The sequence below is a fragment of the Neolamprologus multifasciatus genome, chromosome 5 (assembly GCF_963576455.1).
Source record: "Neolamprologus multifasciatus chromosome 5, fNeoMul1.2, whole genome shotgun sequence".
In the NCBI taxonomy this organism is placed as follows: domain Eukaryota; kingdom Metazoa; phylum Chordata; class Actinopteri; order Cichliformes; family Cichlidae; genus Neolamprologus; species Neolamprologus multifasciatus.
This window is the reverse complement of record NC_140443.1, coordinates 14,976,740-15,001,802: the sequence shown is the minus strand read 5'-3', so window position 1 is coordinate 15,001,802 and position 25,063 is coordinate 14,976,740. Positions and strand designations below refer to the sequence as shown.

Sequence of the window (25,063 nt, the reverse complement as noted above, 5' to 3'; positions counted from 1 at the left end):
CAGTATCATTAAAAACAATGACTGAAATGAATAAAATTTCTTGAAATTTTAAGAAAAAAATACTGCAGTTGGAAATAAATGTAAATAAACACAAGATAAAACACTCTCATTTAAAATAATTTCTATTACTTTAAGCCTGAAATTTGAATTTTTAGCAGTTTTAAACAAACCCGGTTGATGTTGTTTCCATAAAGGAGCCTCTGTAACACATTTTGCATAAACTGATAAACACACCCATAACATTTCTCAGAAACAGGAACAGGGAGCAGGAGTGGGATTTCCCTGCATTTTTATTATTATAAAGGCAGAGTTTTCTTTCACAGTTCACAGAGCAGCATCATGACTCTAAAGATCCTGCTGGGTGTCTTCTGTCTCTCAGGTCAGTCATTTTTGGCAGTGCTTATCACTCTGATATGTTACATCCAGGTTGCATGTTCAGAGATGTTGATCAATCATATTTCCTCACAGGGTGTCTCATCTTCTCCAGATGCCGTCAGTACTACTTTGTTAATCAGTCCTTAGATTGGGATGAGGCTCGGCGTTACTGTAGAGTGAACTACATAGACCTGGCCAACTTCGAAAACGCTACAGAAACGAAACAATTTAACAAAACAGTTTCATCTGCTGGTTACAACTCTGAGGTCTGGATTGGTGCTTACCTAAGTTTTTATTGGAGATATGCATCTCAGATCAATGATGATTTCTGGAAGTGGGAAAACCAAACTAAAAATGAACCCTTCTCAGTTTACTATTTTTGTACAAAAGCTTTAGTGAATTCACCATACTGGCACTGGTCTTGGTATGATATCAACTGCTCACTGGAATACCCATTCATCTGTTACAATGGTAAGAAAATACCAAAGCATTTTCTTTTCTCATTAAGATTGTTTTGATTTGATTATTTTCATTCACAGAAAAACCAACATGACTTATTTGTTTATTTAACCACAATTTCTAATTGCAGGAACTTACCAGAGTCCTGAATTTGTTTTTGTGAATAAAAACATGGACTGGTTCAGAGCTCTCCGGTACTGCAGGGAGAACTTCACAGACCTGGCTGGCGATCCGCTTTCTGCCAGTGATGTGCAGAGGCTGGTGTCATATGGGACTGAAATATGGATAGGCCGCATTGCACATCCTCACATTTACTGGATCGATGGCAGAGACTCCTCATTCAGATACTGGGATGAATCAGGAAAAATATTTGGCATTTCAAATGACATGTGTGGTGTTGCAGATATGCAGAGATCAGGAAAATGGAGGTTACTGCCCTATTATACACAACGACCATTTGTCTGCTATGACAACCTGCCAGCTCCTCAACCTGAAACCACAGAAGCTCCCAAAAAAGAAATTGTTTACAGAAAAGGTATAAAGTTACAGTTTTGAAATCACAAAAATATAATAACTGAAAACTCACCATGACACCTTTTGTCCTCTCTGTCTCAGTAATAAAAATCAGGTTGAAGCTGGAGGACTCCTCTGTGAATCTGAATGACACCGCTGCCAAAGCAACACTCCTGAAAGAGGCAAGTCTCCACAATACTGCCTTAAAACTTCACCTCATCACCTTTGCACTTTAGTGTAGGTGCTGTGAGTTTCACCCAGCTCTTTAATTTTATGTGATTGCCTGTCCTCATCTCTTCTTCACAGCATCTATGAGCTGCTGCGTGAAAATTAAGGCTGTAAATTTGAATTTTTGAATGTTGAGAAATGTTCATAAAATTATGACATCTAAAAATGAAAAAAAAACAACTTTTATAAATGACAAAAATAATTTCCATACTTTTCTCTGAAACGTTTATGAATTTTACTGTATGATTTTAATATATGATTTTACTGTATACATTAATTGGCCCAATTCAAATGCAAAGGTATGAATTAATGTCAGAAAATAAACTGGTTTTCATTTCATTTATTGATGTTTTGTTTTTCTAAAACAGGCTTTTGTTTGTTTTTAGTCTCTGTTTAAACATGTGTGTAATGTGTGGATCTCTCAGCTCCAGGACAGACTGAAGGAGAAAGGAGTGAATGGAATCACTGTGAAGTGGAGAGAGCAGCCTGATGGAGCCGTCTTCCATAAAGACAGGGAAAGTACTGGGAAAGTACTCACAAAGAAGAAAACTGAGCTGTGAATTTTAAAACCAACATTGCTGCGACTTCTCTGAAACTCAGATGATTAGTGTACATGAAGCTGCTGTACATATTGTGGTTTTGCTCTGTATTTGTTTATGCAAATTATACCGTTCACATTTGTCACCTTGGTGAAATGAAAATAATCAGATATAATTACAGTTTTTATCATTGTTTTTATCAGAGTGTTTTGTTTTGGACTAAAATATCATTTCATGGTTTTAATATTCCTGATGACGTCCTGTGCGGGACTATGGTTAAAACTGTAGATTTTTGTTCTGTCTGCTTGAGATAATTCTGCTTCTGTATAAGATTTATTGTTTTTGACAAAAAGTGGGGTTTTTTTTAAATCCATGAGACATAATGACAGTTAATGAACTGGATCAAGTGGCAGTGGAGGTGCGCAGAGAGAGGCTGAGGACAATACAGAAAACAACAGTGGAAATAATTTAAAATAAAATGAAATCACATTGTTCGGTGAACTCAGCCAGAAACATTTGTTATTGTCCTTTTTACCTACATTCAGGTGTAACACCTTCTATGATTATTTTAAAATAAAATAACAAAAATTCAAAAAGCTGACTTGTATTGTTTGTTACTGTTTCCATGGAGCGCTGCCTTTAAGTGCATGAACATCCCAAAACCAGGCAACTCAAAACTGCTTCCTAGAGAAATATAAAAAGAATCATTTTTCTGCTCTTCTAAAAAAAACAAAACTAAATATGTGTTACTTTACTCATCTGAACTGTGAATATGTGATAGATATTGTTCATTGGATACTAAATATAATTTGTTAAGATTGTCACATTTCTACCCGTTTTTGTAAATAAAGCTGTAAATTAAATTAAGAAGGTAAAAGTTGGACTAAATTAAATAAAATTTATATTTCGAGGATATTGTCACAATAGTGAGCAAAGCATTTAAGCACGACATGATGTTCACCTCCTTTTAATGATGTCTGTAAGTATATGACAATAAGCCAACAAGTGAGAATCAGTGTAGACTTTATTTAACAACTGAAAGGCCCACTGAGCAGTACATTTGGCAACAATGATAATAAATAAAAAGTCAATCTTCTGCAAGACGGCTGTCTTAAAAGTCAATATTTATCTATTAACCCAGAAATAAAGTGAATAACCTCAGAGTGATCATTAATCATCAAACTGTTATGATGCAGTACTGAGTTTGTTTTTTGAGTATTTAATCAATCCCCTTCTTAAATCCCTTCTCAAAATCTGCAATTACTTACTTTTTTCATTCCAACACTGAATATAAGTGATGAAAATAATTTATTGTCTAATAAGGACTGTGAATAATTTAAAATCAACTTTCACTGTGTTGTGGTTTTGTGGTTTAAGTTCTTCTGTCTGATCCTCTAAACTTCTGTTGACTTTGGTTCTTCTTGGTAAACCTGCAGGGACACAGTTTAAATCTCACACTCGTGTTTTTAAGCATCTCTGTCCATCATGGTTGGAGGTCAGGGGTTCCACCGGAGGTCACAAACCAGAGCGATGTGGTCGGAGGGGTGAGCCACGCTGGGCAGAGCCTCGTAGGTGGTGACCTCCTCGAGGCTGGGCAGAGGGATCACCTGCTCCACCTGCACACAAACAATATATGTGTTACATCAGTTATTCACACAAAGAACACCTGACTCCATTTTTACCTTATCGTCATTTTTTTTTAAAATAACCAATCTCCATTGAGTTTGTTTTCTGTTCCTCATCTTTGACTTAGTGAAAATCTGTCGTTCTTCACCTGTTTTACAAACTCTTTTCTGATTTACTTCAAACTTAGCAGGTGGCTCGCTCAAGATCTCAATAATTAAAAAGAATGATTTCATTTGGTTGAGTGGTACTCATAGTTTGGCTAAAAGATGTTCTAAGTAAAGTAAGTAAGTAAAGCTGATTTATTAAGGGCTTTTTGTAGACAGTCACAAACCTGTGCACAAAAGAGAGTGAAATAAATATGAAAATTAAATAACATAACAGCCAACAAAAAGACAAAATAAGACAGTTAAATAAAAAATTGTTTAAAATAAATAAATAGTAATTCACTAACATTCCCATAAGAAAGCTTGTAAAACAAAAATGTGTCTCTCCTATATCCTCTGCCATCAGTACCTGCATGCAGTCCGGCTGTATAAAGATGTAATCCAGGCAGCCTTGAAACCCTCTCACATAGTTGGTGTAGGCCGGCAATCCGCAGGCGCTCAGCAGAGGGGGGATGTCAGAGAGCAGCTCCATGCTGCAGGACTCCTCCGGCCCCGAGCTGCTCCAGTCTGCATGCTGCGGAGGAACCACAGCCTCACTGAGCAGCTGAAACACACCTGAGAGGGGACGAGATCAAGAAACAAACCAACCTGGATAAAGACTGTGTTTAAAAAAAGACTCCAAACATGGTGAAGATGAACTTTGACCTGAGGGTCATTATGTTTTTGTAAACAGTCTCAGATTCAGCTGTAGGTACTATTCTGGAGTTACCTGCATTTGGGGTGGAGTTAAAGTCTCCACAAAACACCAGCGGGGCTCCAGGTGCGACCTCGCTGATCACATGACTCAGGTGTTTCAAAGCCACGCCCATCTGGACTAAGCGAACATTCCCCCCTTCAAAGGAAATGAATTCAATTCTCAGAAGTCTGTATCGACAATCTCTGCTGGTTAAAATGAGCAACTCAGGTGTTCCTGGAAGTAAACAGGACATTTTACCTTTCGGGTGCCAGTACAGGTGAGTGTTGGCCACACAGACCTTCCTGCCAGGTTTATTCAGGTCCTCGAGGAAAGTGACCTGCAGGGAAACAAACAATTCAGTGATTAGACAAACATTTCTTTTCATGACTGAATAAATTGCTGATTTTTAACTGTAGTGGGCATTTCTTTCACATATTTAAGAATCAAATTCCAGGACAAATCTCAAACAGACAACAACCAACAATCAAACTTCAGCAAAACATCCACGGACAGCAAATTCTGATTCATCTGCAGCAGCTGCACTCTCTCTTTCCTTTCTCTCCGTTTGCTGTGTGAGCAAACAGCGACTTCAAGAGTGACTGAGAGCAGAGATGATCTCCTGTTGTCTGTAACTCTCCCTGAATTATCATTTTACATGTAAATATAGCCGATTTGAGTACACCTTCACACACATACACAAGACAGGTAAGGTAAAATGTTGATGACAATATGTGATGTTACCCTAAGTGTAATTAAATTTTTCCAAGAAATATTACACTGAACATAACGAGCCGGTGTTTGTGCTAAAATGTTTTTTAAAGTCTGCAAACATAGTATTGTGCAGAAGTCCTGAACCTCCTTAATTTTTTATATTTTGCTAGGAAAATGACAAATAGGTACAGTGATGTATTGATACATGGAAATACCGTTAATTTTAAAAAACGTTTGTACAGTTTTAACAATCTTGAAAGTCTGCGTTTGGTATGGCCACCTGTATTCTTCAAAACAGCCTGAACAAGTATTCCTGTAATTTCTTTAGGAATAGCTCTCCAGACTTCTTGAAGGACATTCAAAGGGCTTCTTTGGATGTTGGCTGTCTTTTCTAGTGTTCTCTGTCAAGATGATCCGACACTGCTTCAATAATGTTGAGGTCTAGGATCTGAGGATGCCAATCCATGAGCGACAATGCTCCAATGGGAATTTTTCTATCAAGGTACTTTTACTGCACTAGCAGTGTGTTTGGGATCATTATTAAACTGAAAAATTTAACTGTTAGCAATTGAATGCTTTCCAGACAGTATTGAATGCTGGATCATATCCGATAGTACTTTTCTGTGCGCATGTTTCCATGAATTTTTACAAAATCCCCAACACTGAAATGTCTCCATCATATTTTACAAATGGCTGTAGATACTGTGTTGTATCTCTCTGCTGAACACCTCCACACATTTTTTCATTTCTTAAATACGTGACTTTCAGTTACTGTAAACAGATTTCTTCTTTACTCCACTTGTCCAGTTTCCTCAGATTTTATGAACCACATGCTGCACACCACATGGAGACATGCCAAGTTTTGAGCTAATGGACACTTTCAGAATCACCTTGTTCATGCAAAAATAGTATTTTTTTGTCTGTCAAACAGTGTTATTGTCACAAATTTTACTGACTAAAGAACTGTGAAGAAATTAATTTTTTGTGACAGTGGGTGTGTCTGCTGGTAACAAAAATGAGCTATTTTAATGTATTTCTTTGACGCATTTTTCATGCTTGAAATGTCTTAAAACTACTTAAAAATTACAAGAAAGTCAAAACGTTGTGAGTGTAGTAGGTCTGAAAGACCTGCAGACTGCTGACCCGATATGTGGATGGGAGCAATAGCAAAATGTCGCATCACTCCTTCCCAAAGCTAAAATATAACAGTTAATCAGCCTTGATAGTGAGCAGCAGTACCTGCAGCGAGGTGGACCTCTGCAGGATCTTATTCTTCAGGGCACCGTTAGAAGAAACCTTCTCCAGAAGCTCAGCGTGCATGGGGTCAGAGGACAACGCCTCACTCAGCATGATGTCATGACTGCTCAAGAGTCGAAACTTTGACCTACAGCACAACAGGATTCACTTCAATATCATAATCGTCATCCATCCACTTTTTCCGCTTATCCAATTCAGGGTCACATGGGGCTGAAGCCTATTCCAGATGTCATAGGACTAGAGGCGGGGTAAAGTTTGGACTGTTGACCAGTTGCAGGGCTCATAATCGTTTGGACTGTTGACCAGTTGCAGGGCTCATAATCATTATAGAATTAAAAGTAAATTTGTGATATTGCCATTAGGGCTGCACATAAATAAACAGGCCTTTCTGTTATACTTCAGATATTCAATACTTTCTTCACAATCACTTATTTGTAGGTGCTTGCTACTCTATCAACACTGACTGTCATGTAAGACACACAATATACTAAAGTGCATTAAACAAAATTTATTTCATGTACTAAAAACTTTTTATTTCTGGCCTGTTTACAGACTGTAATGTATCTTAAAAAACTGAGACTTTATCCAACTCTCTTCATTACCTTTAACAATCTGTGGAGTGAAGCTGGGTTTGGCTTTTTACTCAAAAATCTAAAAAATGTGCTGCTTATGTTCGCTTCTAAGTGCATTAATGCCTCTGTCTTCTGCTCAAAGCATCAATAGTGAGCAACACTATCTAACGTCCACTAATTATTAACTTCAACTAAACAAACACAGATGTGGCTCTGCATATTATTTTGCCAGTGATAAAGTTATCAAACAAGTTAAGGTTAATCCAGCTTCTGGCTGGTGATTGGCCTAACCTGCGGTAGAAGGTAGCAAGTCCTTCATGCTGCTTCTCTTTGACCTTGAAAACACCGTTCAGACCAAAGGCATCCAGCGCTGGAGTCAGACTGTCCACATACACTCCTGCAGAGGTCAGCGAGCACAACTAATGTCAAGGATTTATTTTTTAAAAATCATCAGTATTTTTGCATTTTTATTAGTGATTACCTTTATCAACCTCCTGCAGACAGATAATGTCGCAGTTGTACCCAGCAAGCTCCTTTTTGATCAGGTTCTGTCTGTAGTCCAGCTGCAGGGCGTAGGGGGCGCAGTACGGATACAGCACCGTCTTGGAAAGGTCCGTTTGGGCGTAGATGTCAGCGAGGATGTTGTACGACACCACTCTCACAGTCGGCCAGTCCGTGACTTTGGCTGTGAAAGCATGACGGTTGTCAAACAAGCACACGCCTGGTCCAGCCTCCACAGCTCCCACAGAAACCAGCTCCTTGGCCAGGCCACTACGGCTTCCATCTTTGGGTGTGCAGCTCAGTTTGAGCCTGAAGCTGATGTCCTGATTGGATGGGATGTAAACTCTCTCACATCCAACCTGAGTCCAACCACTGTCCTGATCTGAAGCTTCACCAGGAGCTTCAGACCTGGAACAAGAGCAAAGAGAAGAAGATTGCAGGATGTCAAATCAATTTGATTATTAATGTGCCCAAACAATCACCTGATTTATAACAAAATCAGAAAAGGCAGCTGTACAGTTCTACATCCAGGGTGTTAAAAACACTTCAGTGTAAAGGTTTGTTTACCCTTTGGCAAACTTATCTTTTGTGTCGATAAAACAGCTTGGTAGAGATGAGCAGACCTTCCTCAGACCCAACACTCGCCTGATAAGACCGTGTAAGGCATGCATTTCTTGAAACAGCTGGATTGCACCACACAATCTCTGCTTCACATTTACACCGTCTTTTCTGGGTATTTACCTCGTGTGTGGGCAGTTTTCTCTGAACCAGGTGAACTCGCAGTCCTGGACGTTCCCAAACTCCACCTCCAGTTTGGGGCAGACGGGGAAGCCGGCCAACAAGGACACCGGTAGCTCCGCGGTGGTGAAGGTGGGCGCGTTCCTCTGCACTGAATATTTAACATCTCCCACCTGCAGCACGGAGCCGTCCTGCCAAGCCTCCGCGTTCAGCACCGTCTCCGGCACCTCTTCCCCGTCGTAGAACAGTTTCACCACGGTGGGCTCCGCAGCTTCATCCGGCTGCTCCTTAGCCCGGTTCTTCTTGTATTTCTTTGCTTTTGATTGGTTCTTGGCTATCCCGTTGGAGATGCGGGCCAGGACCTTGCCCAGCGCCTCGTCCTGGTCCCGGAGCATGTGCTTGTGGCTGCCCTGCAGACAGAAGGAGATGGTCAGCTTGGGCTCCCCGGGGAGGCACCTCACCACGGCCGCTTCCATCCTGCAGAGGCGGCGGAGGGCTCCGAAGAAAGTCCGTGGGGAGGAAGCGGGTAGTCGGCGGGTGAAGAGCGTTAGAGCAGTGGAGAGGTGGTTCAACATGAAGGCCCCGTCGGCAAGAACAGGAGAGCAGGGCTGAACGGGAGAGTACCTGGACAGGTAACGTTAACGGATACCAGCAGGTAGAGCTGTCAGTAACTACCACCGGTTAGCCCGATGCTAATCAGCTGGAAGCCAACCCCAACAGGAAACCGTTAAAATTACGTGTTTATTCAGGTCCGGCTCTGTGGATTAAAACTAAACATGACACGTGGTTTTTAGATAAAGCTGCTGGTTCAGATACGAGTTACAATATTTACAATTCATCTGTAAGTTCAGTGACAGGCAGTACTTTCCTCATCTCAGCGTGAGATTCTTCTTCTTTGGCTGGATGTTTCGTCTCACAGGCTTCAGAGCGCCCCCAATGGACAGAATTAGAATTACATCAGTTACACTTCAGTGCAGAGACTCGTTTACTGTAATTGTGATACTTCTGCTACACCTATAAGAAACATAAGCTACATATTTTTAAGGCAATATAACTTTATAACTAACTTTCTGCTTCTTAATTCAGATAAAACTGAGGTTATTTTACTCAGCCCTGAAAATCTTAGAAATATGGTATCTAACCAGATTCTTACTCTGGATGGCATTACCTTAGCCTCCAGTAACACTGTGAGGAACCTTGGAGTCATTTTTGACCAAGACATGTCCTTCAACGCACATATTAAACAAATATGTAAGACTGCTTCCTTCCATTTGTGCAACATCTCTAAAATTAGAAATATCCTGTCTCAGAGTGATGCTGAAAAAGTAGTTAATGCATTTATAACTTCCAGGCTGGACTACTGTAATTCATTATTATCAGGAAGTCCTAAAAACTCCCTGAAAAGCCTTCAGTTAATCCAAAATGCTGCAGCAAGAGTCCTGACAGGGACTAGAAAGAGAGAGCAGATTTCTCCTGTTTTGGCTTCCCTTCATTGGCTTTCTGTTAAATCCAGAATTGAATTCAAAATCCTGCTCCACACATACAAGGTCTTAAATAATCAGGCCCCATCTTATCTTAAGGACCTTGTAGTACCATATCACCCTATTAGAGCACTTCGCTCTCGCTCTGCAGGCCTACTTGTTGTTCCTAGAGTATTTAAAGTAGAATGGGAGGGAGAGCCTTCAGCCTTCAGTTTTCAGGCCCCTCTACTGTGGAACCAGCTTCCAGCTTGGATTTGGAGACAGACACTATCTCTACTTTCAAGATTAGGCTTAAAACTTTCCTTTTTGCTAAAGCATATAGTTAGGGCTGGACCAGGTGACCCTGAATCCTCCCTTAGTTATGCTGCAATAGACGTAGGCTGCCGGGGGATTCCCATGATGCATTGAGTTTTTCCTTTCCAGTCACCTTTCTCGCTCACTATGTATTAACAGACCTCTCTGCATTGAATCATATCTGTTATTAACCTCTGTCTCTCTTCCACAGCATGTCTTTTATCCTGTTTTCCTTCTCTTACCCCAACCGGTCACAGCAGATGGCCGCCCCTCCCTGAGCCTGGTTCTGTTGGAGGTTTTCTTCCTGTTAAAAGGGAGTTTTTCCTTCCCACTGTCGCCGAAGTGCTTGCTCATAGGGGGTCATATGATCGTTGGGTTTTTCTCTGTATCTATGAAGCGCCTTGAGGCGACTTTTGTTGTGATTTGGCGCTATATAAATAAAATTGAATTGAATATTATTTAGGGGATATGACAGAGGAAAGATTTAGGAAAATCAGTAAAGGCCTTACAATGAAAACTAATTTTTTTGACAAAGTCTTGTGTCATGTCCATGAAAGCCAAATTTTACCAAAGTAACAAATGCAAAAACTAATGGGATTTCCTCAAAAAAAATGTTAAAGCTACAGAAGAGAATTTCAGCCTTTAACCAAATATATGTAGCTATTTAGTTATTAAAATATACATATAATTGCAGTTAATAATTAATTAGGTCTACATTCCTGTTTTTAGTTCAGAGCACTTTATAATTGTGCATATATACCACTGAATTATAAACAAATCTAAATACTTTAATTCTTCTAATATTTTAATACTTTATTTTCATGTTAGTTTAAATGCCAAAGTCTATATTTACTGGCAACATTGTACTATAATGATCTTGCATATGTATATTTGTATTTTCCCTACACGTGGCAAGGACGGTTGCTAGCTTATTAAATAATTTCAGTTGTTTTTAGCTGTCTTCATTGTTCTTTTAAGTCTCGGTCTGCTCCTTCAGGATTTAAATCCTCTAACCAAATTTTTATTTTCTTTTTGTATTTCACTGAAGAGACTAGTACATATAGCTGACATACACCTAGCTTTATAAACAATTATTATGCTATGTCTTCAAAAGCAAAAAAAAAATCAAACACTACAAATATAAAAGAAACCAGAGTTTTTATTTTATATTTTTATTAAGACAAAAACAGAAATCCTCTCATGGGTAAATTACAAAAGTTTAGAAATGTCAGTTTAAAAAAAAATCATCCTGGGCTGAGAGTATGTCACACCAGGTTTGGTGCCAGCTATCAGATCAGCTGCATTTCACTTTTTCAAAACTGTAACTGTTAAAAGTCTGTCCATCACGCCACTGCCTAACTTACATAACATTTTTCTCAGTGAGGTTTTCCACGCAGTACTGTTCCAGGTGTTCAGGGCTTTTTGGGAAGTAGACGTCGGCTTTGAGCTCCTCGTCATGCTCAATGTGTTTCAAGTGGATGAGCATGTGCAGGGCATAGGCCAGCACCAGCAGCAGGATGAGGGAGGTGACGAGGCCCATCAGGATGGCTGGCGTCAAGAAGGTGGTACAGTCGCTCGCAGGAGAAAACTTTCCTGAGGTGACGCTGAAGGCCTGAATCTGAGGAGAGCATAAAAACATTATAAAAACAAACAAACAGGTAATATTCTCAATATGCTTCTGGCTTTATATCACATCACAGAGAGCAGGTACCCTTAATACAGTCATCTCAGAACCTCCTGCTGGTCTAACTTTATCTTTATGAGGGGCACAAAATTTGCCTTAAACCGAGAGGAGCTGAGGGGCTGCACTGCACTTTTCTGAACTGTGAATCATGCAAAGCTATTCTAGTAGCCCAAGTAGTCTGAGAATAAAAACCCAGAGCTATAATTTATTATTAACTCATTAACGTGATACAACTAGCTATAACCTCAGGAGGGGGTGATTGTTTTTTTCACTGTGGTGATTTAAATATTGGAAAACCGTTTCAAAACCCTTTAAAACTTGCATTTTTCATTAAATTTTGTTTGTTTCTATTTTTGTATTTGTCCAATTAGAAATTGGTTATTTTTAAACTGTATTGTGTCCTCTACCCGCTCACCTGTGTAAATCTTGTACTCTGCCAGTCTCTGGGTCTGTGAGCTGACAGTATACCGCTGTTTTCCCAGCTTTGTGTTTGCTCATTTCGACATTTAAGTTCAACATGTGTTAACAAAGTATTGAACTAGAGAGAAAATGACCCTTAAGAGACGGGTACCTGGAAGTCTGTAAAGGTGATGGACCAGCGGCGGGCTTGGTCAGTGCCAGGTAGCAGCAGGGCACTGTATCGCTCCAGGCTGCTGACGTGGATGCAGCGGTAGGAGGAGGAAGCTGGAGCGTACACCTCGCTGGCATTGAACGCAGCCTCTTCAGAAATGTTGTAGAGCAGCGAGACGCTGTCCACCGAGAACCACCACTGCCCCGAAGACTCATAAAAGGTGTTGGACAGCTGCAGTCTGATGAAAGAGAGGCAAGAGGAGACAGTCAGGGCAAATGTTCATGTATTGTGTACAAACTGCTTAGTGTGATCATATTTGGTGGCATAGCTAACCTGATGGACAGGCCTTTCAAATCCTCCACATCTCCAAACCTCATAACCAGCCTACAGAGGAACAAAGAGACAAGAAAGACTCTCAGATGTACAGCACAACTGGACCTTTCCTTACAGGACACACTGCATTGTTCTTGTCTTTTAATTGGGATTAAAATCTTCGTGTTAGACCCTCTGACATTTCTCATACAAGTAGACAGACAAGTAGGAGGTGCACGTACGTGGCTTTGTCCTTGCGACAGACAGACTGACTGGTGTCGACAGGTTTCTGAGCGGAAAAGGCTCGCTCTGTGAGGTCCAGGTGTTTCTGCTTGTCATAGCGGAGAGACAGTTTCCTGGCCTGGAACAAGAGACACGGCTGCCCATCGGACAACACCTGGTGGGCAGGTACAACTGGTTAGAAAGCAGTAAATTTAAAAACCTTCTTTTGAAATTGAATATACAGTATAATATATTATTTATTATAATATATATTTCCTCCAACTGATTGTGTTGGAGAAAATGTTACTCATGCTCACTGAACCTTTAGAGGAGGGAGGGGAACTGCAGCTCCTGGTGTCTGAAGTAATTTCCTGCGTGATGCATCTGAAGACTGGAGGTAGGAAGAAGCAAACTTCCATGAAACAGCTTCTTAAAGCCAAACTTTCAATTTTTATGTAAAGGCATTAACTGTTTTTGCAGTTTTGTGTTTGTTTGTTTGTTTGTTTGTTTGTTTGTTTGTTTGTTTGTTTGTTTGTTTGTTTGTTTTAATAAAATGTGTTTTAATGAGAATTTTGTGCTTCATAAATTCCAGCATTTTCCTGGTATGCTTCTGAAAACAGGAATCATCATTTTCTCAGAGAGGACATGATTTTTCTCCCACTTTTACAACCTTGTTTCCAAAAAACTGGGAGGTTTGTTAAATTTAAACAAAGATTTATTTTTTTTTTTTATTTGTTGGAAAAGAAAGTTAATCTGCCGATATACACTATGAACCTAACACAAAAATTTAAGTCATGTTTCAAGATGGTACAGTTGACATATGTGACATTGTGGCTGCACATTTTTAGATTAGGATTAAATTGTGACACGTCTTCCATTTATTGACATTCTCAGCACCTAAATGGTTAAAAATCACTAAAACTTTAATTGAAAGTTGTGGCGTTACGTTTTTCCCTCCCCACTCATATTTTACCTGCAGTTGTCCAAGTCCTCTCTCTGCTGGTATCAAATATTGCTCTGCCTTCACCCTCTCATTGCTCCCAATGTCTGCAGAGACAACAGGATTTGTTTAACAAAGTAAGCCATAAGAATATACATGTTATACCTTTAAACTTTTATACTAAAATATGATAAATATAAACAAATCAAAACAGACTTCCAAACACAATGCTGCCCTAGAGGCTAGCTTTTCAGATCTTCCTACACCACTTTTCACAATGACCACTTCGTACACAGAGGTGTAGGAAATAGTTTACACCCCTGTTTCCGCCCCCATTAGGCATCATCATTATTACATATATTGTTATAACTGAAATAAGGAGGAAGAAGTAAAGGAAGTCTTAGGAGATTGATAAATAGATCTCACCGTATTCCAGAGAAACAGCAGCACTGCAAAAAGAATTGAAAGGAGAATCAGTAAAATATTTATCGTTGTCATTTCTTCATATTTGTCATCAGCACAGTTTTTTTTTTCCACTAGTTATTTTTCTTCTGTAACTTCATTTTTAAGTTATGAAATACATGAAATAAATTATTCATCTTATGGGGAAAAAATCAAAGAAACTGAAAGTATGTTTAAAAGAGTCTGATTCACTCATATTTAACTGGTTGAGATACTTAAGCAACCATTAGCAACTTTTACAACTTTGAATCCTTTTAACCTTTTAACAATTATACACCAAATCAAATATACACATGACATTGACATTAAACTAGTTTGTGCTCACAAAGGTACTGGACCGTCATAAAAGCTTAATTAATGTGTGTAATGTGGACCATCAGCCACATCTAAACCACCAGCTGTCCTTCTCTGCCCACTTTGGTAGCCTAACACCTGCAGGCACCTTTTTGCCCCTTTTTGCTGATATGATGCCAGTGCCCAATCGAAAACCAGTTTTAAAGATTTGCACCAGTGTGACACTAGAAAACTGTTGGGCTACCTCATTAAATTCATCAGTGACCGATAGATGTAACCAGTGAATTCTGTTTGAGTTTCTCAGACTTCTGCTGGGAACATTGCATCATAATACATTTTCAGGCCCGTCAAAATGTGGCCTGGTTCTCAAAAGGCACCCTGGCAAAACCGGTTCGGCTCCAGCTTAGGTGTGCTTACATTTTGCAGTTGATTCAGAAAGGTTGAAAGAAGTCACAAATACACATCAGACACATTCAAGATAAAATAGTCTTGATTTCACAAACTGATCTAGCTGCCGATTGTTTTGCATCTGACTCTATTCACGCAGAGTGTGTGGAGGGACTTATCAGACGGCTCTTGCTCCTTCTTGTATAACATCAACTTTAAAAGCAAACTGATGATTGGTGTTATTCACCTTCATTTCTCAGATGCTGATTTGTGCATAATGCAAGAATGACATCATTCCAAATCACCCAATAGAAATCCAAGCTAAAGAAGGGAGGAACCTGTGAGAGTGTAAGTGCTCAGAGTACACCTGAGTGACCCGGCTGCTGACCTGCTGGATTAGTTAAGATAACGGTGATCAGTCTGGCACAGAGGTGGGTAGTTGTTGAGAGGATACACTCTGACCCAGATTACACACAGAGTCTTGTAGCAGAAACATAATGGACTGAGATCTAATGCTAGAATCAAATTCGCATCAGGTCTGATTGACGGTTTTCTTTGTAAAAATTGAAGGTTTTATATGATGACTCCAGAGCTGGTTCAGATCGATGTGCTGGATCAGGAAACAATAACAATGTTAAAGCTACAGCTCATCCTCTTTTTAATCTGGAATTACAGAAAATATGTATCGTTACAATAAAAACTTAAAATAATAAAGACAGAGTGGAACCAATCTGATTGATGTTAATGATTCATTTGCTGCCTAATAATGACCACTGAGAAAACTACACAAAGGTCATCAGCCAGGGTTTAGTGGACAGCGGGAGAGATGTCAAAACATTGTCTTGAACCACATATACAACCACCTGCTGTGCCACCTGTCAAAGGACAACTGAGCAACTCCACCTGTATAAAGAAATCCTGAGATGCTGTTAAGAGCAGCAGAGAGGTGTGACCCTGTGCAGGCTGACCACAGCCTGTTTTAAACGGTGAAAGGTGCACAGGTGGAAAAAAAATAACAAAGAAACCATTTTAGAAAAACTGTTTTACATTTTGATGAATAATTAGAAAACACATGAGGCCAAAAAAAAGGCCCAGATTGAACTTTTCTATATCAATTTACTGCTTTGCACTTTGACCATATTTGGTCAAAGTTAAGCAACTTACTTTGGGATTCAACCAAAGAAACAATTCCATCACATTTAGATTTTTCCCATTAATATATTATTACTGCTAGTAGTAGTATTGTTGCTGACACATGTATAACAACAATCGAGTACACTGTGGTCATACAGGGATGGACATGTTTGGCCATGGCATCTAAACAGTGCTCAATTGGTACTAAGGGGCCAAATGTGTGCCAAGAAAATATCCTATATACCATTAGACTACTAGGAAGCTGAACAGTTGATACAAGGGAGGATGGATCCATACTTCCATGTTGTTTACACCAGATTTTGACCCTACCATCTAAATGTTGCCACAGAAATTGGGACTCGGTGACTCAAACAATGTTGTTCCAGGCTGCCGTTCTCCAGCTTTTGTGAATTCTAGCCTCAGTTTTCTTTTCTTTTCTGAGAGGAGTGGCACCCAGTGTGCTTTTCCTCTGATGGCCCATCTGCTTTAAGGTTTGATGTGTTCTTCAGTCACAGATGCGCTGCTGCATGCCTCGGTTGTAATAAATGGTTATTTGAGTTGCTGTTGGCTTCCTATCAGAACGAAGCAGTCCATTCATTCCCTTCTAACATCAGCAAAGCATAGAAAACTATTTCCCACTGAATATTTTCTCTTTTTCAGATCATTCTCCGTAAACTCGAGATATGGTTGCCATTCCAGGTTCAAAGTCATGCAAAGCACATTTCTTTTTCACTGTGATGCCTCGTTGTGTTGAGTTGCTACCATGTGATTGGCTAATTAGATATTTGCTTTAAGGAGCAGCAGAACAGGTATACCTAATAAAGTGCCTGGTGAGTGTAGTTGCTTCCTCATTCATGATTTTAAAAAGGAAAATACCAGGTTAATCAGTCTTGCTTAATGCTAACTATTTTAGTTAGCCGATCAATAGCTGTTATCTATGTAGACCTTCCATGATTTATTGATTAGTTTTAACAGTTGGACAGTCTCGGTCGTTGTGTCCTTGGGCAAGACACTTCACCCGTTGCCTACTGGTGGTGGTCAGAGGGCCCGGTGGCACCAGTGTCCGGCAGCCTCGCCTCTGTCAGTGCGCCCCAGGGTGGCTGTGGCTACAACATAGCTTGCCATCAAGAGTGTGAATGTGTGTGTGAATGGGTGGATGACTGGATGTGTAAAGCGCTTTGGGGTCCTTAGGGACTAGTAAAGCGCTATACAAATACAGGTCATTTACCATTTAAATAACACGTCTAAATATGCAATATGTAAGAATATATATATTTGAAGATTAATGATTAATGGTCAAAAGCTCTCAGATTAAGGTTTTACAGCTCAGCCACGAGCCTTTAATCTTTAAATCTTATTCTTTACTGATGCTGTAAAGCAGTGGTCAGAATATATGAGCAGAAAGTACAAGACAGCTACCAACAAATTAAAGTTTTGAAGTTGCATTTAGATTCTTTACATTTTCTGTAGATTTACAGTTTCACAGGCTTGTACTGCTTAACATGATTTGTTTGACTATTACAGGTACTGATGAGATTTTTCATGCACAAGAGGATAGAACATTGCTGCTCTACATTAAGTGCTCTTAAGTGTCCTACAGTCAGGACTTCTGCTAAAAAATTCTAGTATATTAGTGTGGTACCAGTACTTAAGTAAAATACATACATAAGTGCTTCTACCCATGAGTATGTTTAACTTTTCGGTCTGTTTGCCATCACTGTACACAGGCTAATAAATCTGCACAAATTTTCTGCTCAATGATTTTGTAATTTTAGTTTCTCTTTTAGTAAAAATATGTGTATGTTTAGTAGTCATTTTACATTATTTAACAGTCGGTATTTACAATACAAGCATGCATTTACTCTGGGCAGTGACTTTGTTTCTTTAAAGCTGCAGCCTGATTTCTGAATAATCTGCTAAAATTGTCCAGCTATGGATAATCTAATCTAAATGAGCCAAGAGCACGGTGGATCTCTGTGTGGGCACTCTCAAGATCAAAATCCTCTCAGAGAATGGAAAATAAAACGCAGCACATACTGAATGTATTTTAAATGTACATCAGGTCAGAGAATCAGACAATAGAGCGATCAAATCCCCTTCACTCAAAGAGCCTCTTCAGCCAAAAACAAGGTTTAGCTGCTCTCTTGTGCTGGGTCAGGGCACTGGGCTGTGGATTGTGGGATTGCACTGTTTGCATAATCATACAATCACAAGCACACAGACCCCGAGGATGAAGGATGGGGTGGCTTGCAGCCAGAGAAGACTTTACAGCTTCTCAATCCTTTACCATCAACAGCTGCACACTGTGAAACGCAATAAACAGCTGCTGATGCACACACTCAAAAGACACGGGGCAACGTAATCATCCTATTGGGGTCGAGTTTAAGGCAAGTATCGCCAGACGAAAGCAGACACTGAATGATTTTGTAAACATCTGCCATATGTTTAATGGCTTACTGGAGAGAAAATAACAGTTAAATCACCACATACGGCTGGCGTGATTCTACACATTAGTTGTACTAAAACACAGATTAAAAACAAAGAAACAATCTGACAATCTAGATGAAACGGAGGTGCCTGAGTCTCCTCCAGCTTTTAGCCTTAACTAGGAATTACTAACAGACTTCTGCTGGATGAGCTGGAGCTCGTTAGCGTGTCAGAGATATAATAAGTAAGCTGGCAGGTAGAAGGAACAAAGAGGATTAAACAAACAAGAGTCAGGATAAAATCTCTGTGAGCAAGAGGTAGAAAACAAAGGCATGATTGCTGGTTTGTATTAAGAGGTGTTGTGAGGTCACTGGAAGCGAGTGAGGTGGGTGACTGCTGACCATCGACTGATAGACTTGAATTAAAGCATTAGTGGAGGTGTCTTAAACATTTTGTTCTTTCTAATGGTCGACTCTGGCTGCAAAAGGGTATGAAGGGAAAAGCAGACCTTCTGCTCAATTTAATTTATTATCCTGTGATCATGTTCCAGATTAATTTTTTGTCCCAGTCACTTGATTCAAGTCACTTGATACAACATGATGTTAATTTTTTACATTACTGGTCCCATCAGTGAGCAGACTGGCAGCAAAACAAAAAAGGGTAACAGTGACTGTGGCCATCTTTCATATACAGTCTATGGTATAGACTGAAAGGGATGAAAGGTTAAATAAGCCGAAATAAAATCAGGATATAAATAATTAAATATTTAGGATGTGCAGGAAGGAAGATTGAACAAATATGTATAACATGAGCTTCAAGCCCTGTTCACCCGACATAATACCCACTCTGATAATAATCTAAATAATACAATAAAGTAAGTAAATAAAACAAAAATGATGAACAAGAGGAGCCTACAGAGAGTCTGCAGTGCTCCTCTTATGTTTGTCACAACAAAGCATTCAGACCATGATTCTGTTTGCTAAATCTGAACGAAAGGACAGATTACAGTTTAAAAACCAGAAAATAGACACGTATAACATACTGAAAAAAAATTAAATAACTGGTGAAAATGTATTCTTTTCACTCTATGTGACCACAGACTGTATAGAAATGATGGACATGCACACCGTGATGTCACACACCGTGATGTCACTCATTGGCTCTAGAAACCACTTTGGTTTTGGTTGTCACCATGCTTTATTTTGGTAGCCAGAAGTGACCAGCATGACATCAGTGTTAACAGGTTTATTTAGAGACAGGCATCAATAAAACTATACATTTGTGACACAGTGGCACTGTATTATTTGTCATATAATTTCATTAAAAATGCTCCAAATGCTCAGTTTTTGCACTTGTGCATTGCCTTCATTTTTACCACTTGTATTTGATGCAGTAAAAAAAAGAGTCTGTTACCATCAACGGCAAAGTAAAAGAGTAATAGAAACTGAAAATAAACAAAGCATGACCATCGGTTTGGAAATTCAAGTAACAGAGAGAGCGCCAGGATTAAATGGGGTCCATTCAATCAGCATTATTTTTGCTAGATCAGTACTTAAACAACTTCCATACTTATTATCATTTAAAAATCTGTGTATTTTAATTAATGAAGAAAGAAACTAGGGGCTTTTAAGTGTGAATAAAATGATTCTGCTGAAAATGACTCCTGTCTTACTGCTGATGGCATCTCAAAGAAACATTATATGTCATTAGACAGTGTCATCATGCTTTATTGAAGTAATTGGGGACTTTGTTTGGCCACAAAGAACTCTTGCAAGCTCTGCACATCACCAAAGCATTCTAGCCTGTTTTAGGTCCTGATTTTGGTTTGATAATGGCATGCTAACTCTTTGCTCAAGGCTCATTGTCTCCAGATTAAGCAGGTATCTCATTCTCAGGCTTTGGTGGAGCTAAAAGGGGCTCCACCAAAGGGGCTTAGTTTAATCACATGGACACACACACACACACACACACACATTAGTACAAAAGGATGATAATGTTACTCTGTGTGTGCTAGATGTGAAAGTAGGTATCTGTTTACAGGAAAAGTTGCCGAGCTTGTTCCTCTGAGCTCAAATTAAAAATAAATAAATGAATGCTGTACCATAGCACCACATGAGGTGTAGTGAGTAGAAAGATGTGGGTGAGCATAGCACAAATCAAAGATTAGACAGTTAGGAGAGGTCAAAAACAAACAAAAAGCTACTACACCTGCTCTGTTTGTGTTTGTCCACATACCTGTCTGCAGGTTGTCGGTGGAGGCAGGCAGACGCCTGCAGATGGAGGAAGAGGAGGAGGATGCAGCAATGTTTCCCTGGTGAAGCCATCGCCGTGGTGACCAGAGTCTGATGCCAGCATGCGCTCTCTCTCCCTCCCTGCCCATCCTAATCTACTTTAATCTGCCCCATGCCTTTAAACCCCCCTGACAGATGGCAGAATTAGCCAATCACAGGACACAGCAGTGGCAAGCAGTGACAGGAGCCCCGCCCACAGGTCAAACACACTGTTGTTCCCTCAGTTTATCATTTTCAGGTCAGCTCAGTCTAAATATATTTAATGTCTGGAGATTAAAGGCAGCAAAATGATGATTACATAAAACAAAGCACTGGTCAGCTGTCCGTCTGTAAATATGTTTGTGTATGAAAGGTGTTCAGATGCACTGTTACAGGGATACCAGTGAATGAAATGTACACAATACAGTTACAATAACAATGCATTACCGGCAGGGAAACAGTGGCTTGTGGATCACATCTGGCCTTTCTGATTTTATTGGATTTGTTGCTGTATGTACCAGATTTAGTTTTATATCAACAGTACTTTAGTAAACAGTGTAGTAAAGTAAAGACAGAATGAAGTTTAAGCCTCTTATAAATAAACAAAAAATAGGTTTTGTGTTCGACTCATTTGTTGCAGATGCATTTTATCTGTATTTTTAAGATTCAACATTATTTATGTATTGAAAGCATAGAAGCTTAAACTTAATTCTGTCTTTACTTCACTACTCTATTTACCAAAGTATCTACAGTATATCTGTGTCTACAGTTTATACAGTATTAATAATAAGTGGATGAGTTTCACTGGTGGTCTAGTGTTTAGGATTTAGGCAGGCACATGCACAGGGTTTGTGTGGCAGAAGAGGATGCAAGAGATAGGATGAGATGCAGGAAGACGATGTGTGGTGGTGATGACTAAATGGGGTAGCTGATACAAGAATATTCACACATTCTATGGGTGAATCAGAAAAACTCAGATATCTGTGAATTGGTGCTAATAAAATGCTAGAATTTCACTCACCAAAATCTTTACCTCACAGCAAGTGATTTTATTTGTCAGATAACGGCATATAATCCCCCAAATGGGACTAACAAGGTAAAGATGTTCATACTTTTGTGTTATTGCCTGGTGATTATCTTCATGCATCGTTTTTTAAATCAGACTGACCTCTCTAAGGACATTTCCAGCTTTTCCTGGTAAAGCTCTCACACAGCATTCTTGGTTTTAATCAACAGCCTGATCATGTCCTGCACTGACCTTCTCAGTCACCTGCTTATCTCAGTAATACAGAAACATCATTGTCCTAACTGTGCACATAGAGCTACATTTTGCTGCTGAGCAGACATTGTGAGTGAAGGTCTTGTCATCAGTGCACCAGAGATGCAAGGATCAGAGGTAGTGACAGTAGAAGAGTTTAAATACCTGGTGTCAACCATCCAAAGCAATGAACTGTGCAGAGAAGAGTGGAAGAAGAGAGTGCGACAGAAAGATTGAAAGGGGAGGTTTATAGGATGATAAGAGGCCTGATATTATGTATGCTTTGAAGGTGAAGGTGCTAAGATTTTTGCTGCAAGTTACTTGAATAATCCGGATTAGAAATAAGTTTATCAGAGGGATACCTCAGATACTCTGGACATGTAGAGGAGGGTAGTGGGTATATTGGACAAAAGTGGGAAAAGGAAGACCACAGTGAAGATTCATGGAATTCATGAATTGTGAAGGAGCCATTTGCTTAATTTGTTACTACCTAGATTCAAGGTTTTCCTTTAATTTGTCACATTTGTGAACTACATACTCTGTCCGCAAGAGGGCACTAACAAGACATCCATTTGCCGTTAATTGCAGATTTAGATATCCAATTATTTGGTTTCGCTCTAATTTCAGTTTTTAAATAAAAACAATACAGTAAATTACTCAAAAACTGAGAAAACGGGAGGGTTGGGAGTGAAATATGAGGAATAATAATAGTGCGACTGACTGAAAGGGAGATAAAAAAGTGAAGACAAAAATAAGAGAAGGAAATTAGCGGCTCTCAATAATAAAACTACACTGGTTGTATGTATAATTACCAAATTCTAAAATGAGTCCAAATTTGTTTTGAAACAATTAAATATGAAAACATTGGCGTGAAATGGCACAATTTTAATCAGGCATATATCGTGGCAACGCCCACCCGGGGGCCTCGGTGTAGACATCGCCGCGGTGCATCCTGGTTCCTTCCTTTCCATCCCAGGCTCGCTCAGCAATCATGGGTACGTCTGAAAGTTCATCTCAAATACCCCAAAAATGTGATTTCTGTGGGGGGGTTTCACAACAGTGCCGCGTATAAAGGTCTTACGAACAGATTTAAACTTGTTTGTGTCGGTAAAACTCTGCAGATTATTAAAAAAAATCCGTTTTTATGCTTCTTTGAAACCGCAACGTGGAGCGGCCATAACATGTCTGAGCTGCTAGCGGAGTGTTAGCGGCATTAGCTCAGCACACCAAAGGTTCCCGTTACAGTTTAAGCTACCTGTCCCTTATTTTTGTTTTGTACTTAAATAGAAGATTTGCAAATGCCGTTAAAGTGACACCTGGTGGGAGTTAAGTGTCATTTTGAAAGCCGGAGGTTGTCTTTGTGAGAGTACTGAGCTTTAGCCGTTCTCTGCAGTTTTAGCCCAGCGCTTATCCAGCTCCCGTTAATTTTGATATGTTGGCAAAATTCTGTTAAGTAAAACTTAACTGAAGCCCTGTCCTCATACCACGAGGTGGGTCTCATGGGAAGGATGCCTGACAAATCAGATTTCTGTTGAATAGGGACTGATAGTGAAATGTTTCTGCCCTGCGAACAGCGGGCTGAACAGTTTTTTATGTACCCACCGAAGAGAAGCATCTGTGTTCCTTTTTGTCTTTCTCGTTAAGGAGTCCGTTTAATTGATCTACAGCATCACTGTGTTTGATGTTCATCTCTTTTTCCCCACAAAGACACTTGTTGTATATTAAAGAGGTGGTTTGATGTTTATTAGAACAGCTTTCTGGGTTTACAACGGTGGCCCTAGTAAGTTGTAATGGAGGGGTGTCCAGACTTTGGCTGCAATCTGTCCCTGGGCCAGACTTTAGACATGCCTGCTGTATAGGTTCATCCTCATTAACTGATGCACAAATGGGGATATTCTTAAGTTACCCCTAGTAGGTGTCCAAGGGAGAAAGAGTTAAGCATGACTCGGGAAGGTCTGAAGTACCATCTTAATGGTCGTACCTGATTGTGCTGACTTTGGCTTTTTTCTTCTTTTTTTGCCCTCTTTCAGGAAAGTGTCGTGGTCTGCGTACTGCCAGAAAGCTCCGCAATCACCGGCGTGAGCAGAAATGGCACGACAAACAGTACAAGAAGGCCCACCTGGGCACTGCCCTGAAGGCTAACCCCTTCGGAGGAGCCTCTCATGCCAAGGGGATCGTACTTGAGAAAGTGTAAGTATCACAACAGCGGCTAACACTTGTAATTTAGGAAGATATAAAGCAGTTTTTGGTCTTTTGAGTTCCTCTTTATTAAATCCATGATCAAGGGTGTTTGGGTTTAACTTAAAGAGCTTTGTACTTTTCTTCTCTGTAGTGGTGTGGAGGCCAAGCAGCCCAACTCTGCCATTAGGAAGTGTGTGAGAGTTCAGCTCATCAAGAACGGCAAGAAGATCACCGCCTTCGTCCCCAATGACGGTTGCCTCAACTTCATCGAGGTAAACGGCAGTGGCGAGTTTATTCTTTAGAGGATTGTTTATGTAGATTCTACAACAGAAACATCGAGCCAGTGTGTCCTCAATAGTCCCGTTTATGTGGAGTTGAGTGTCTGTGTCTATGAAATGTCTAAGTGGCAGTAAACTACAGATTTTAACTTGCTCCAGTTTTTGATCTGTACATGTATCTACAGATCTCATTGTAATTTTCTTTTGGGCCCTTAAATGTATAATTTAGCTCTGTTCTCAATTTTTGCTCTTCTAACCTCTTTTGCTTCTATTACTTGACCTGCAGGAGAACGACGAGGTTCTGGTGGCAGGTTTCGGACGTAAGGGTCACGCCGTCGGTGACATTCCCGGAGTTCGTTTCAAGGTGGTCAAAGTGGCCAACGTGTCTCTGCTGGCACTCTACAAAGGCAAGAAGGAGAGACCAAGATCATAAACAGTCAACGAATAAAATAAAATAAAATAAACACATTTTCAATTACAGCCTGTTTGCTTTGTGTTTTCATTTCACT

General features: G+C 39.8%; 4 protein-coding genes across 5 annotated transcripts; 2 read left to right on the top strand and 2 right to left on the bottom strand.

The window, feature by feature from the left end:
• The first annotated feature begins 100 nt into the window (after positions 1 to 100).
• On the top strand, positions 101 to 1,743 carry LOC146518238 (secretory phospholipase A2 receptor-like). Of its 2 annotated transcripts, XM_085160218.1 has the most exons (4): positions 101 to 379; positions 469 to 846; positions 965 to 1,369; positions 1,450 to 1,743. In XM_085160218.1, exons 1-4 carry the CDS (start codon positions 340 to 342, stop codon positions 1,581 to 1,583), a joined length of 957 nt encoding a protein of 318 aa, XP_085016344.1. In that variant the 5' UTR covers positions 101 to 339; the 3' UTR covers positions 1,584 to 1,743. The 2 variants fall into 2 exon arrangements, with proteins under 2 accessions (XP_085016344.1, XP_085016343.1); XM_085160217.1 differs by having other exon boundaries at positions 101 to 846.
• Positions 1,744 to 3,120: 1,377 nt separating this feature from the next.
• pde12 (phosphodiesterase 12) lies at positions 3,121 to 9,322 on the bottom strand. The gene is made up of 8 exons (XM_085160216.1): positions 8,363 to 9,322; positions 7,602 to 8,029; positions 7,412 to 7,517; positions 6,531 to 6,675; positions 4,839 to 4,917; positions 4,614 to 4,736; positions 4,254 to 4,459; positions 3,121 to 3,730 (listed from the first exon to the last, which is right to left on the bottom strand). Exons 1-8 carry the CDS (start codon positions 8,932 to 8,934, stop codon positions 3,611 to 3,613), a joined length of 1,779 nt encoding a protein of 592 aa, XP_085016342.1. The 5' UTR covers positions 8,935 to 9,322; the 3' UTR covers positions 3,121 to 3,610.
• Positions 9,323 to 11,290: 1,968 nt separating this feature from the next.
• Positions 11,291 to 20,959, bottom strand: atp6ap1la (ATPase H+ transporting accessory protein 1 like a). Its single transcript, XM_085160220.1, has 8 exons — positions 20,803 to 20,959; positions 14,290 to 14,312; positions 13,897 to 13,970; positions 13,246 to 13,314; positions 12,944 to 13,098; positions 12,723 to 12,773; positions 12,390 to 12,627; positions 11,291 to 11,752 (listed from the first exon to the last, which is right to left on the bottom strand). Exons 1-8 carry the CDS (start codon positions 20,889 to 20,891, stop codon positions 11,495 to 11,497), a joined length of 957 nt encoding a protein of 318 aa, XP_085016346.1. The 5' UTR covers positions 20,892 to 20,959; the 3' UTR covers positions 11,291 to 11,494.
• A 2,001-nt stretch (positions 20,960 to 22,960) lies between these two features.
• rps23 (ribosomal protein S23) lies at positions 22,961 to 25,034 on the top strand. The gene is made up of 4 exons (XM_085158654.1): positions 22,961 to 23,090; positions 24,126 to 24,285; positions 24,428 to 24,548; positions 24,841 to 25,034. Exons 1-4 carry the CDS (start codon positions 23,087 to 23,089, stop codon positions 24,985 to 24,987), a joined length of 432 nt encoding a protein of 143 aa, XP_085014780.1. The 5' UTR covers positions 22,961 to 23,086; the 3' UTR covers positions 24,988 to 25,034.
• Positions 25,035 to 25,063: the final 29 nt, after the last annotated feature.

What these genes read in the sequence shown, in the direction of transcription:
- pde12 (XM_085160216.1), bottom strand. Translation starts at nt 8,934, where the DNA reads ATGTTGAACCACCTCTCCACTGCTCTAACGCTCTTCACCCGCCGACTA. An exon ending in CTTGCTACCTTCTACCGCAG is followed by an intron (nt 6,676 to 7,411) that starts GTTAGGCCAATC and finishes GTTGTGCTGTAG; the next exon opens with GTCAAAGTTTCGACTCTTGA. An exon ending in AGAGGTCCACCTCGCTGCAG is followed by an intron (nt 4,918 to 6,530) that starts GTACTGCTGCTC and finishes GTTTCCCTGCAG; the next exon opens with GTCACTTTCCTCGAGGACCT.
- rps23 (XM_085158654.1), top strand. An exon ending in GGGATCGTACTTGAGAAAGT is followed by an intron (nt 24,286 to 24,427) that starts GTAAGTATCACA and finishes TCTTCTCTGTAG; the next exon opens with TGGTGTGGAGGCCAAGCAGC. An exon ending in GTTGCCTCAACTTCATCGAG is followed by an intron (nt 24,549 to 24,840) that starts GTAAACGGCAGT and finishes CTTGACCTGCAG; the next exon opens with GAGAACGACGAGGTTCTGGT.
- atp6ap1la (XM_085160220.1), bottom strand. Translation starts at nt 20,891, where the DNA reads ATGGCTTCACCAGGGAAACATTGCTGCATCCTCCTCCTCTTCCTCCAT. An exon ending in CACCGACAACCTGCAGACAG is followed by an intron (nt 14,313 to 20,802) that starts GTATGTGGACAA and finishes TTCTTTTTGCAG; the next exon opens with TGCTGCTGTTTCTCTGGAAT. An exon ending in TCACCTTTACAGACTTCCAG is followed by an intron (nt 11,753 to 12,389) that starts GTACCCGTCTCT and finishes TGCTCTCCTCAG; the next exon opens with ATTCAGGCCTTCAGCGTCAC.
- LOC146518238 (XM_085160217.1), top strand. Translation starts at nt 414, where the DNA reads ATGTTACATCCAGGTTGCATGTTCAGAGATGTTGATCAATCATATTTC. An exon ending in CCCATTCATCTGTTACAATG is followed by an intron (nt 847 to 964) that starts GTAAGAAAATAC and finishes TTCTAATTGCAG; the next exon opens with GAACTTACCAGAGTCCTGAA. An exon ending in AGAAATTGTTTACAGAAAAG is followed by an intron (nt 1,370 to 1,449) that starts GTATAAAGTTAC and finishes TCTCTGTCTCAG; the next exon opens with TAATAAAAATCAGGTTGAAG.